Source organism: Dendrobates tinctorius, unplaced genomic scaffold (genome assembly GCF_039654945.1).
Source record: "Dendrobates tinctorius isolate UK_male_01 unplaced genomic scaffold, ASM3965494v1 ptg000384l, whole genome shotgun sequence".
Classification (NCBI taxonomy): Eukaryota; Metazoa; Chordata; class Amphibia; order Anura; family Dendrobatidae; genus Dendrobates; species Dendrobates tinctorius.
In genome coordinates this window covers 3570826-3584878 of record NW_027362050.1, presented here as the reverse complement: position 1 = coordinate 3584878, position 14053 = coordinate 3570826, and the positions used below count along the sequence as shown (strand labels likewise).

General features: G+C 42.9%; 1 protein-coding gene across 1 annotated transcript in view; it reads left to right on the top strand.

The window, feature by feature from the left end:
• Positions 1-13811, top strand: part of LOC141076038 (uncharacterized) — a 98331-nt gene extending 84520 nt beyond the window's left edge. The window contains exons 24-29 of the mRNA XM_073563297.1: positions 896-969; positions 1341-1475; positions 2976-3095; positions 3201-3361; positions 5778-5913; positions 13511-13811. Coding sequence (XP_073419398.1) covers positions 896-969; positions 1341-1475; positions 2976-3095; positions 3201-3361; positions 5778-5913; positions 13511-13687 — 803 coding nt within the window. The 3' untranslated portion in view covers positions 13688-13811. The remainder of the gene's footprint in view (positions 1-895; positions 970-1340; positions 1476-2975; positions 3096-3200; positions 3362-5777; positions 5914-13510) is intronic.
• The last annotated feature ends 242 nt before the right edge of the window (positions 13812-14053 follow it).

The following is a 14053-nucleotide window of genomic DNA, read 5'->3' as shown; positions in this document are numbered from 1 at the left end:
AAATGTATCATAAATTATCATAATCATTACTGCTGTTATTGATATTATTACCGTTAGTGTTTAAGTATTACTATGATACGATGTCATTATTTATTTTATCATAAGTTTAAAGTGAGTCAGTTAGCCCAAACTGACAGTGTAAGCTAAGTACAAAGACTTGTAGGTGATGTCGCCCCTATGAAAAAAACGACAACTTTAACTGCCGCCTCTGTTGTGAAGAAACAGAAGTTTAATCAAAAATGCTGGTTATGGAGCTAGGTGCACCCAGGGTGTGTCCTGTGCTCGTTCCAGCCGAGAACATGCAAAACTGTGGGAGGAGTGGTGTACTGAGCCTCTTGGCCACACCCAGGGTGCACAGGGTGCATCAAGCACCCTTATTTGGCATATTTGATTAACGTTCAGTTTCTGCGGCACTGAGGCAGAGCGTTAAGGTGTGATTGTTTTATAGGCTAAATCCGTTAGGGTGCTTTTACACTGTGTTTAGAGACACGCTCGGAGGCTCTGCAGGGTGTACGTCCGAAAACTCCTCCCCCCTGCGAAACGGGATTCGTACATATGTACCAACGTGGCCATTGACTGTAATGGTGCCGGCAGAGTGAATGTGCACAATGACACTATGGCCCCGATGGGTCATACGTCCAAATCCCGTTTTGTTGGGGGAATCGGACTTATGCCCTGAAAGAGTCACCGAGCATATCCCTAAATTCAATGTGAAAGCACCCTTAGAAGGCTATGTGCTTAGTTTGCACTGTCAATTTGGAGTGACGGACTTCATTTAAAATGATTATGTTATATTACATGATCTATAATAATGTATTACATATACTGTAGTATATTATATTTTATATTAATTTATAATTGTATTTTAATGAGTGTATGTATTTTTTAATTACAGATGATATATCTCGAGTTACATTGTCGACCCTTGAAAACTCCTCCGATGGTTATATTAATGCCAGTTATATTCCTGTAAGTGGTTAGATGATGAGGTTGCTTTTAATATCTAGTAGCACTTTGATAGACAATAGCCAAGTTTATATTGTACTTTTATAATAAATAATACGTGGGTTATGAATTTGACAGGAGATGTAGTTGATGGCTCCTGGGCCCCGGTGCAAAATCTTTATTAGAGCCCTCACGCACCATGTGCCATATATAATATAGGTATCTCATTGAGTGGAAGGGGGAGCCTAAGTAACCAGACTGAGTGCAACTTCTACCTCTGTATCCCCTATAGCTACACCCCTGATCCAGGATGATCGTTTAGAATCAAAACTTATAAATATCACATAATTTTTTACCATTACTGCACAGGTTCAACTTTTATTTTTCTTGCTTAGGGGTACAGATCTGAGAGAGAATTTATTGCTGCTCAACACCCATTACCCGGGACCATAAAAGACTTCTGGTACATGATTTGGGAGCAGCGCGTTAACACTATTGTAATGTTGTCTAGTAAGCAAGAAAACTACCAGGTACAGTGATACATGTGAATTCTCCATTATTACGGTAATATTTTAGGTCATGCAAATGCAAATACTTGACTTAATCATCCCAGGGCCGTCCTTTATTGGGTTGTAAAGTACCATTTTGGCATGATTATTATTTTATCATTAAGTCTCAATCAGTAATGTATGTTCATTGTGTGTATTCAAATGCTTAGCAGTTGCTGTCTTCTGCCGTTTTAAGCGCTGTCTCTGTCCACGCCACAACCTTGACAACGCAGTTCTTTCTTGCCATGGACCATTACTTTGTTTCTAAATGTAAGTGTATGACAGTGTAAGGGGTCTGCCAAGGCTAAGTGGTGCCCCACTCCCTTTGCCTTTGTTCGTGTTATGTCCTGTTTGTTTTGTAATACTGTTACTGTGTAATGTAATGTGTAAATATATACATTGTAGGGAAAGTGCAGTACCTAAGTTAGCCCACTAGATGGAGAAACATAAGCACACATAGATAAGGGTAGGGAATAATTAATATAGGAGGGGCCAACTGTAAATAAGTCAGTGAGTTTCCCCCAATTTGGTCAATAAGGCCTGAGTGCCCAGACACGGCAGTTGGCAACGTAACATTCAGCAAGAACCTAGTCGTCCAAAGCCTGTGGGCCAAACGTCACAGCAGCAGCAAGGGGATGCAGGGCAGCTCCAATATGTGGTGGCCAACTACGTGGGCTGATGCCCTTTTGTCTGGGGCGAAACGGACAGAGGAACTCCTGAAGATAGTTAGGCTGGACAGAAGGAATGCTGCGGTACTGGACGAGTCATTATGGCCCTGGGGCATTCTGGAAGAAGCAAGGGAAAGCACAGGGAAAGAAAAGAATGTACTCTATGATGATCCCCATGATGTTTCTGTGACTGAGCTGGACGTGCTGAGAATGGAACCAAGTAAAATTGTTTATTTGAAGTTAGAACTGGACTCTGTCTCACTTTGTTCAAAACCGTCAGAAGGAATTCCTCAACAGATCAGAGAGGACCCTGATGGATCGGAAAGCACAAAGAAAGGTTCGCTACAAAGGGGACATTGTGTGCATGTGACGGAGGGCCAGGGTGCACTGAAACAGCCACTATTGTAGGCCATGACTATGGCCCTGGACTCCCTCGCAACAGCTTCGTTCTGAGCTCATAGACTTAAATTGAGAAAGTAACTTCCAGTCACACAGCAAACACTATTTATAACTGCGGTCACAAGATGCTGGAGAGAAACAGCGCAGCGCTGGGAACGGTAGAAGACAACAACCAGTAATAAAATACACCCATCAGAATTGAACATTTTTTACATTAATTTTTTCCTTTGTTGCATTCCAAGAGCCAATTTTTATCTTTCCATCAATATAGGTGTATAAAGGTTTTTACACTCACCTTGCAATATAAAAAATGTTACTTTTATTGCATGGACCAGTATAAATATGATGATATTAAATATGTGTAGGTTTTAAGTTGTGTATAAGACTTGCTCCCATTTACATATATATATTCTAGGGGAGAGGTGAAGAATACTGGCCAAAACCTGAAGCCAAAACATTTGGTTGCATCTTAGTAACTTTCATGCATGAACACATCTACAACAGCTGGACTATCAGAGACTTTATGGTGACTAACGTAAGTGCGCAGTATCTTCGTATAGTGTTAGTATTACTACTTTCTAGTCAGTTTAAGTTGTATATTCTGATATATAAATTACACTGTGTTTTTTTTCTATCTCAGTTGAAGAACTGCACAAGTCATCAAGTTCGGCAGTTCCATTTTACTGAATGGCCTCAGAGTGGTAAGGTGGATGATAGAGAAGCGCTAATGCAGTTTGTACATGAGGTCCGACAATACAAGAAAGAAATTTCTTCTAAATGCCCCACTGTGGTCCATTGCAGGTAGGAAGAATAAGCACGAAAAAAACCAGGAATAAAGAAGTAGACTAGGGCAATTTATTTCTACATAGCCTGGGTGACTGTGACTAAACGATAGCTCCATAGTTGCTGCAAATGTACAAGAGCGAATAGATATTAGCTGACACATAAAGAGACATAGGAATACAAAAATATGATGCGATGACGTCACTTCATATGACCACAGTGTGAGCGCTTCCTCGTACCGGACCGTGCGGCGCTCGCTGAGTCCCGTGAGGCCCGGGCCGCCAGAGGAGCTGTGTGTGCGCAGACGCCATGACGAGCAGCAGGATGAGGAGGCTCTGCACATGTGTACAGTATAGATATGTAAATGCAGAACGTCTTGCTTAATGCCTGGTTGGGGTTGTACACTTAAGAAATGTTTGCATTGCCTTAACAATGCTAATAAAGGTTTCTTTTTTCCTTTAAAAGAAAAAAAAAGGAATAAAAAATATAAAAGTGGAATATATCAAAGATGATTAAATTCAAAGATTATATATATCTATATACATCTATATATATATATATATATACATATTGTAAGACAGCGCTTACTGAATGTGTTGGGGGACGCTCTCTTGGCAGTGGGATTAAAGCACACAGGACCGGTTTTCTCACACAATCTATCCGGTGTATTCAGACATCATAAACCGTATCGCAGGCCATGTTTCACATCACAGACCCCACATAGTCCATAGCACTTCATAATGTACAGCTTTACTTCTCATTCACTAAACACGCTGGACTTCTCACTTCGTCGCGTTACCGTGGGTGACCGCACGCCAAACAGTTCATTACATATATCAACAGAACATAATAACACCGACAGTCTGTTCCAATGGTAGATACCTCTGCCATTATTATAACTCCCTTGTCTGGAGTTACCATCCTTGAGCTCCTGCTCCATACACTGACCTCCTGTCAGTCCTGGTTCCCAGGGAAGCTGCCGAACTGGCATCACCGTCCCGGACAATGCCTTGATCAGCAGGCCATCTGACATTTCCAGACCCTCAGAAGGACATTAGCTTCCCCAATGCAGTGCCGTCACAGGCTCTGCCAATCTATGGTCTCACCCTGTGCTGTTGAGGAAGTCCATCCCCTCCTGGGACCTTCCAACACACACAGACCTTCCAGGACCTTAGAACAACGAACATGTGACCCAAACCCTGGTCACATTTTGTAGCTTTAACCACCCCATAGGTGGGCGGTGTGTGTGGTTAGTCAGACCCAGCCAGCTCTCTGACTAACCCTGTAAGCCCCCCTTATAAACTACAGTACACAAACATTTGTGGAACTAGAAGTCCCAAAGCAACAACATTTCAGGCTTACAGCGCAGACTTCCTCTGCGACACATACTGGCCATAATACAATAATGCCAGTCACTATCTCACCATTACAGTTATGCCTCCATGTGTATCCTGATGTTATGAATGAGTCACCGAGGAGGAAAAAAACAAAAAGCAAGCTAAGCCCAGAAAACCAGAGAGGTTGGTAACTAGCGGATTGCAGACCCCTGATCCTATCCATACGACTAGCAGTAGCCGTGGAGCGTGCCTACGGTGGTCCTAGACGCCTCGTCAGGCCGGAGAACTAAAGAAGCCTAGAGAAAGAAAGGGAAAATCTAAACTGCCCCAGAGCAGACCCCAAAGCAATAGACAGCCCCCAACATGTATTGTCGGTGAAACAAGATGAAAACACAGATAGAAAGATAGGCTGAGCAAACGATGGGGCCCTCACTAACTAGAAAGGACAGGAAAGAAAAGCTGCTGTCTGCAATCACGCAAAAAAACCCTGCCAAGAAATGTCCAACACGTCTGATAGAAAAAGGCCCTGACTTCAATTCCCTATATCAGCACTCAGGTATATTCTTAAGACAGAGCAAAAGAGATCAACTGATCAGAGACAGGGCAGGCTGAACACAAAAACTAAGTAAACCAGATGAAAACTCATATGAACAATAGCAGAGAAAACTGAGCTTTAAGAAGGCAGCAACCAAACTGGAAACCAGAAGCCACAGTCAGGAGAAATCACCAGCAAGAAACTAGGGAGTTGGCTGCCTTAAATCCAATCAGAAATTCCTGATGTCCAATCACAGTCCTCTTCCTCAGGTGGCCGGTCTCTGCCATTTAGATCAGCTTCATTACCTCCCTTCGCCAACAGAGGGAGTCCAGATAGAGAACTCACTACTCCTCTTTCAGCACAGCTAGCTCCATAACCCTCACCAGAAGCCAGAGGCAAACCCGAAAATGAGCTCACAACAACTGAGGAGCAAATTCAGTGCCCCCTAGCTGTAACAGGGGTCACTGCCTCACAATACATACTGTATGTGTATATATATATATAATTATATCTACACTGCCACATGTTGCCACGTATAATCTGACATATGCCTTCTTTCTAGGACTGGCACCGGGAGATCTGGGATCTTCATAGCCCTTGATTGTATTATTAATCAGCTGGAATGTGACAAAAAGGTTGACGTTTGTGGAACAGTCCATAAAATGCATTTACATCGGCCCTTAATGGTGCAAACAGCGGTAAGTTTTATTGTTATTTCAGCTATTAAAATGATTGAAAGTCTTCTAAGAAAATGTTTAACCCCTTAATGTCTATGGACGTGCAGAGTCCGCCATGGCAGGAGGTAACTTCCCGCACCATGACGGACTCTGCACGTCCTGCCTTTGAACTGTCACTGCGTGTAAACACGCAGTTTCAGTTCAGTGCCAACAGCTGTCTATGACAGCTGAAAGGCACAGCAAGGGGGGCAGGGACCCTTGCACTCAGTCCCTGCACCCACAGCGCTGTGATTGGTCAGTCAATCAGACAGACCAAACACAGCAGCGATGAGCAGGAGAGGCTGAAATTTGAGCCTATCCTGCCCTATATCAGCGTAGGAGCTCAGCGCTGCAGTGGCTGAGCGTCCTGCACTGACAGCTAGGAGCGGAGCCCCCCGGCCCCTGGCTGTTAACCCCCTCACTGCTGCGATCGAGCTTGTTTGCAGCGTTCAGAGGGGGAGGCAGAGGGTAGGGGGCTCCCTCTGCCTCAGGTCAGCGTCACCGCGATGTAATTGCGGGGCCCGACCTGTGCCATGATGACCCGGAGGTGTCATGACAACCTCCGGGTCATTTACCTACGGAAAGCTGGTGAGACCATGCTCACAGCAAGATGTCACCAGCTCTCAGTACTGGTATAATGTATTACAATGCTGGAGCATTGCAATGTATTATACCTACAGTCAAAGTGAAAGTGAAAGTCCCATAAAGGGACAAGGTAAAAAAAAACATTTTTTAAAAAAATATGTAAAAAAAATTATTAAAAAATAATAAAAAATTCCCTAAAAAATCCCCTAAAAATTACACATTTTTATGTAAAAAAACAAAAACAAAAACATACACGTTTGGTATTGCCACATCCGTAAAAATCCCATCTATAAAAGTGTCACCCTAGTTAACCCCTTCAGTGAACGCCGTAGAAAAAAAACCACAAAAAAGTAGCAAATTCTACTTTTTCCAAGCGATATCATCATACCGCTTGGAAAAAGTGCAATAACACACGATCAAAAAGACGGATATAAATAACCATGATACAGCTGAAAGCGTCATCTTGTCCCACAAAAAACGAGCCGCCATACAGCATCATCAGCGAAAAAATAAAAAAGTTATAGCTCGCAGAATAAAGTGATGCAAAAATATTTTTTCTATAAAAGTTTTTATTGTGTAAAAACATAAACCTAAAACATAAATGAACTATATAAATGAGGTATCGCTGTAATTGTAGTGACCCGAAGAAGAAAGCTGCCTTACTAATTTTACCACATGCGGAACGGAGGGGGAAAAAAAAAGCATTCCTAAACTGCTGGTTTTTGTTCATTCAAAAAATGAACAGAAAAATCAGAATAGAAAGCGATCAAAAAACGTTATGGGCCCGAATATGCTCTTCCCGCAAAAATCAAGCCCGCACATGACTCTGTCGGCCAAAATATGGAAAAATTATAGCTCATTAAAGATCATTTTTGTGGGAAAAAATATGATATTTTAATTTTCACAGCTCTGTGTTATAAACTTCTGTGAAGCACTTGGGGGTTCAAAGTGCTCACCACATATCTAGACAAGCTCCATGGGGGGTCTAGTTTCCAAAATGGGATCACTTGTTGGGGGTTTCTACAGTTTTGGCACATCAGGGGCTCTGCAAGCGCAACGTGACGCCCGGAGAACATTCCATCAAAGTCTGCATTCCAAAATGCGCTCCTTCCCTTCTGAGTTCAGCCGTGCGCCCAAACAGTGGATCCACCCCACATATGGGGTATCAGCGTACTCAGGACAAATTGCACCACAACTGTTGGTGTCCTATTTCTCCTGTTACCCTTGGGAAAATAAAAATTTGGGGACAAAAAATCATTTTTGTGGAAAAAAAAGATTTTTTTATTTTCACGGCACAACGTTATAAACTTCTGTGAAGCACTTGACGGTTCAAAGTGCTCAACACACATATAGATAAGCTCCTTAAGGGGTCTAGTTTCCAAAATGGGGTCACTTGTGGGGGGTTTCCACTGTTTAGGCACATCAGGGGCTCTCCAAATGCGACATGGCATCCGATCTCAATTAAAGCCCAAAAAGTCAAATGGCACTCGTTCCCTTCCGAACTTTGCCATGCACCCAAATAGTAATTTACCCCCACATATGGGGTATCAGCGTACTCAGGAAAAATTGCACAATAACTTTTGGGGTCCTGTTACCCTTGAGAAAATAAAAATTGGGGGTGAAAAGATCATTTTTGTGGAAAAAATATGATTTTTTATTTTTACGGCTCTACGTTATAACCTTCTGTGAAGCCCTTGGGGGTTCAAAGTGCTCAACACACATTTAGATAAGTTACATGGGGGGTCTAGTTTCCAAAATGGGGTCACCTATGGGGGTTTACCACTGTTTAGGTACATCAGGGGCTCTCCAAACGCGACATGGTGTCCGCTCTCGATTCCAGCCAATTTGACATTCAAAATCTCAAATGATGCTCCTTCCCTTCTGACCATTGCCGTGCGCCTAAAGATTGGTCTTCCTCCACACATGGGGTATCAGTGTACTCAGGAGAAATTGCGCAAAAAATATTGTGATTAATTTTCTCCTGATACCCTTGACAAAATAAAAAAAAATTGTGTCAAAATAAAAAATTTGGGGAAAAAAGTTAAATGTTTATTTTTTCCTTCCACATTGCTTCAATTCTTGTGAAGTACCTAAATGGTTAATAAACTTCAGGAAATGTGGTTTTGAACACCTTGAGGGGTGCAGTTTTTAGAATGGTGTCATTTTTGGGCATTTTCTGTTATATTGACCCCCCAGACTCACTTCAATGTGAGGTGGTCCCTAAAAAAAATGGTTTTGTAAATTTTGTTGGAAAAATGAGAAATCGCTGGTCAACTTCTAACCCTTATAACTTCCTAAGAAAAAAAAAATTGGTTCCAAAATTGTGCTGATGTAAAGTAGACAGGTGGGAAATGTTATTTATTAAGTATTTTTTGTGTGACACATCTCTCTGATTTAAGGGCATAAAAATTAAAAGTTTGAAAATTGCAAAATTTTAAACATTTTCGCCATATTTCCATTTTTTTTCATAAATAAACGCAAGTCCTATCGAATAAATTTTACCACTAACATGGTAACATATGTCACGAAAAAAACAATGTCAGAATCAGCGGGATCTGTTGAAGCGTTCCAGAGTTATAACCACATAACGTCTGCACACTCTCCTGGACTCAGAGGTGTGCAGACGTGCCTGTCTGCTCTCTGCCAGACTGTGGAGACAATAGGGCGCCTTGCTAGTGGCAGCCCATTGCAGCTGCTATTATTTTATTTTATTTTGTTTGTTACAGTCTTTTATACCTTTCCTGATGTCTTTTTGGACCTCTAATTTCAACCTTGGATCTATGCAACGTTTTCATCTCGTGGATTGCGACGTTCCTGCACGCTGGTCTGCTGTGGGATGGAAAATGCAGCACACCCCCACACTTTCTACTGCCGCCGGGCACACTGCATATGGTTTTTACCCGGATCCTCCACTACCACCCACAAGTCCCCTGCTGGCATGGCCACTTTGGGGTACGCAATATGGTCCATCTCAGCTAATACTACCGACGGATGTATGCTGCTGCCCACAGCCTGTGTCAGTGATACAGCCATATGTGCTCAGCGGAGAGCACCGTATACAGTATGCCACGGAGAGGTCTCCCGGGATGGATGGAATCACTGATCGGATGGTTGTCCCTAGGTCTGTCGCTAATCGAGTAGTGTATTCAAGGAGTCGTCTTCTGGAAATGCGCAGGACAAAGTCTTCTCCAGCAGTTGCAATACCACATGTTCCACGGGAAATGAGGAGACCTTTCAGAGGTTGCAGAGCAGGCAAGAAGACCAAGTCCTGGAGGAGAAGGTTTAAACCTGCAGTCCCATCCATCATCATGGGTAATGTACGATCGCTTGGTAACAAGTCGGATGAACTGCTGGCTCTGAGTAAGACCCAGAAGGAGTTCAGGGAATGCAGTCTCATGTGCTTTACAGAAACCTGGTTGCATGAGGACGTCCCGGATTCAAGTATATCGGTACCGGGGTTTCAAATGGTTCGGGCTGACAGGGACAGAGTGAAGTGCGGTAAGAAGAAGGGTGGAGGAGTGATACTGTACATTAACAACAGATGGTGTAATCAGGGGCATGTAACAGTAAAGGAGAGACATTGTTGCCCAAACATTGAACTATTAGCAGTGGGCCTCAGGCCTTACTATCTGCCTAGAGAATTCTCTCTTGTTATTGCAGTGGTGTCGTATATACCACCATCTGCAAATCCAGAGGCAGCTGGGGATGTACTGTCTGGGGTGATTGCCCGGCTTCAGACGAAACACCCTAACTCTCTAACTGTCATTTCTGGGGATTTTAATAGAGCCAAGATCTCATTACCAAAATTCTATCAATATGTCAAATGTTCTACAAGGGACAATTATATATTGGATCTCCTCTATGCCAGTGTTAAGGATGCTTACTCATCATCTGCATTGCCCCCCCTGGGGAAATCTGACCACAATCTCATACTATTGTCTCCAGCTTATCAACCAGTTGTCTGCAAACAACCAGCGACAATTAAACGGATAAGGAAATGGTCTCCGGCAGCTGAAAAGACTTTACAAGACTGCTTTGAATGCACAGACTGGGAGGTGTTATGTGCCAGGGAACCTAATGATGATGTTAATGAGGTTACCAGGAGAGTTACTGATTACATCAACTTTTGTACTGACAATATTGTACCTATTCATGAGGTTCGGTGTTTTGCAAACAATAAGCCTTGGATTACAAAAGAATTGAAACATCTACTAAACAGGAAAAAAAAAGCTTTTGAAAGGAAGGACAAGGAGGAAATGAAAATTGTTCAGAGAGACTTAAAGGGGAAAATTAGGATTGCCCGTGAAGCATTCAGAATTAAATTGGAAAATAAATTGTCACATAACAACTCCAGAGAAGTGTGGGCTGGAATGAAGCTTTTGACTGGGTTTAAGGCAAGGTCAGATCAGGGGGGTGGGGGGCTGATCATGGCTAATGAAATGAATGTTTTTTTCAACAGATTCAACAATAAATGTGCCATGTCAACAGAGGAGAGGGCCGGGGAGAGACGAGCAATATCAACTGGGGGGAGGAAGTCGGAGTCTTTCTTGATCTCCGAAAATGATGTGAGGGAACAGTTTAGTAAGCTGGTCATGGGTAAAGCAGCAGGGCCTGATGGTATCTGTCCACGTGTCCTCAGAGTGTGTGCGAATCAGTTGTGCACTGTCTTCCAGCACCTGTTTAACTGGAGCTTACAATCACAGAGAGTACCAGTTCTATGGAAGACTTCTTGCCTGGTGCCGGTTCCCAAGACTACCTTCCCGAGCTCCCATAATGACTATAGACCGGTGGCCTTAACATCGCATGTGATGAAGTCCTTGGAGAGAATTGTACTTGCCTACTTGTGTCCGAGGGTGTCTGCTTTTACGGACCCCCTTCAGTTTGCGTATCGGCAGAGTCTGGGGGTGGACGATGCTGTAGCGTATCTACTACAAACAGTACATTCCTTTTTGGACAATGATAGAACCACTGTGCGTGCCATGTTCTTCGATTTCTCCAGTGCATTCAACACCTTACAGCCACTATTATTACGTAAAAAGCTGGTTGAAATGGCGGTTGATGAGGGACTAGTGAATTGGATCATTGATTATCTGTCGGACAGGCCACAGTTTGTGAGGTTGGGGGCGGCCGTATCGGATAGTGTGCGGAGTAGTGTTGGAGCCCCTCAGGGAACGGTGCTGTCGCCATTCCTTTTTACGTTATACACAGCTGATTTTCAGTATAAATCAGACCTTTGTCACCTTCAGAAGTACTCTGATGACTCAGTGATAGTCGGAGGTATTGAGAGAGACCGGGGGGAGGAGGAATACAGAAGGGTGGTTTTGGACTTTGTTGACTGGTGCCAGGCTAACCATTTAGAACTCAACGTAAAGAAAACCAGGGAGCTGGTGTTGAGTTATGGAAGGTGCATGAAGGATTGCTTACCTATCACTATTGATGGTCAGGATGTGGAGATGGTGGAGAATTTCAAATATTTGGGGGTTCACCTGGACAGCAAGCTTGATTGGAGGTGCCATATGGAGAAGGTTTGCAAGAAAGGGATGAGTAGACTTTACTTCCTAAGGAAGTTAAGGTCGTTTAATGTGTGTAGCAAAATGCTTGAAATGTTCTACCAATCCATTGTGGCGAGTGCAATCTTTGATGCAATTATATGCTGGGGTAGTAGTGTGCGCACAGCTGACGCGAATAAGCTGAATAAACTTATCAAGAAGGCTAGTGCGGCGGTGGGTCTACAACTCAGGACTTTCGAGGAGGTATTAGAGGATAGAATTACTAAGAAATGCAAGGCTATAATGAGCAACAATACACACCCGCTCTATGAACTGTTTGCGAAGCAAAAGAGCACATTCAGCAAGCGTCTACTCCAACTAATGTGTAAAAAGGAAAGATATAGAAAATCGTTTGTTCCGACAGCTGTGGGGATGTTTAACAAATGTATAAGTGTAAAGCATCCCAAGACTAAATGAAGTTCAAAGTGTATGGGGGGGAATTGGTGAGTTACAAGTACCAGTCTATCCGCATCTGCTGTCCATATAGACTTATTTTGTAAAGTGTGTATTGTTCTTGTAATGTTCTTGATCTTTGTTCTGCTGCTGTAATACTGTAATTTCCTCCGGGATCAATAAAGTTTATCTAATCTAATCTAATCTAATAAAGTGACAGTGGTCCGACTTCAAAATTAAGGCCTGGTCTTTAACCTACAAAATGGCTTGGTCGTTAAGTGGTTAAAAAAAATTGGCTGGTGTCGCTTATTTCCACAGTGGGAGGAGAGTGGCACAGACAACATCGTGTCTGTACAAGCATGCCAGGACGCATCGTCAGGTATTGTGCAACTCTCCCATGCATTATGGATGCAGCCTAAGGGCAGTTTCACACGTCAGTGGCTCCGGTACGTGTAGTGACAGTTTTCTCACGTACCGGAGACACTGACACACGTAGACACATTCTAATGAATGTGTCTATGCAGATGTCAGCGTGTTTTCATGGACCGTGTGTCCGTGTGCAAAACACGCTGACATGTCCGTTTTTGTGCAACAGCACGGATCACACGGACCCATACAAGTCAATGGGTCCGTGTAAACACGTACCGCAAACGGATGCTGTCCGTGTGCGATCCATGTGCGTTTTTAAAAGTCAAAGGGTTAACATTAAAAATAAATTTTCAGAAACACGGACACGGACACACGGATAGCATACGGATAGCACACGGATGACCTCCGTATGCACACAGACTCATGGACACGCATAGCTCCGGTACCGGTTTTTCCGGTACCGGAATTATCTGGACGTGTGAAACTACCCTAACCGATATGAACAGAAGCAACGTCATCAACACTGCTAATCTCTTGCTGTTAAAGTGAGCAGTGTTGAAAAACGACTTTAACGTGAAAATGTTTTTAACGTACGATCGCTTTATAAGCGTAAGCTTTATTTATATAAAGTCCAGAGAGACTATTTAAGTTTTGTTCTTATAAATATGTGTTCCCTCTTCTAGGCTCAGTACATCTTCCTGCACTGCTGCACTCTAGATATAATCAGTGGCAAGAAGAACGTGAACACCGATGATCAGAAAGTCACTGAGGGCAGAAGTGAGAACGCGATAACCCAGACAGTTTATTACAGATCACATACCCTTATTGAATCCTCCCAAGAACAGCCGTCACTTCCCTGAAAGTCGCTGCCATTCCGGTCAAGTGATCGTTATATTATTCTAAAACATTTCTTTGCTAGAATATCATGTATACCATAAAGTCTTTATTTTAACATTGCGTATATATTATAGCGTCTACAATAAAATACCCATAATTATCTGTGTGGTCTTGTTTATGTAGTTTAACCCCTTAATAATCAAGCTAATAAAAATCTTAGAGGGGTTGTACCATTAGCGACCTAGATCACATTTTCATACGATAGGTGATAAGGTGCATCTTTGCTGAAAGTCCAATCGCTGGAAGCCTCATCAATCAAGAGAACAGGAGTCCCAAAGTTCCCTGTGTCATCATAGTTAGCATGTGTGACCATTCTGGAGCTATGTATA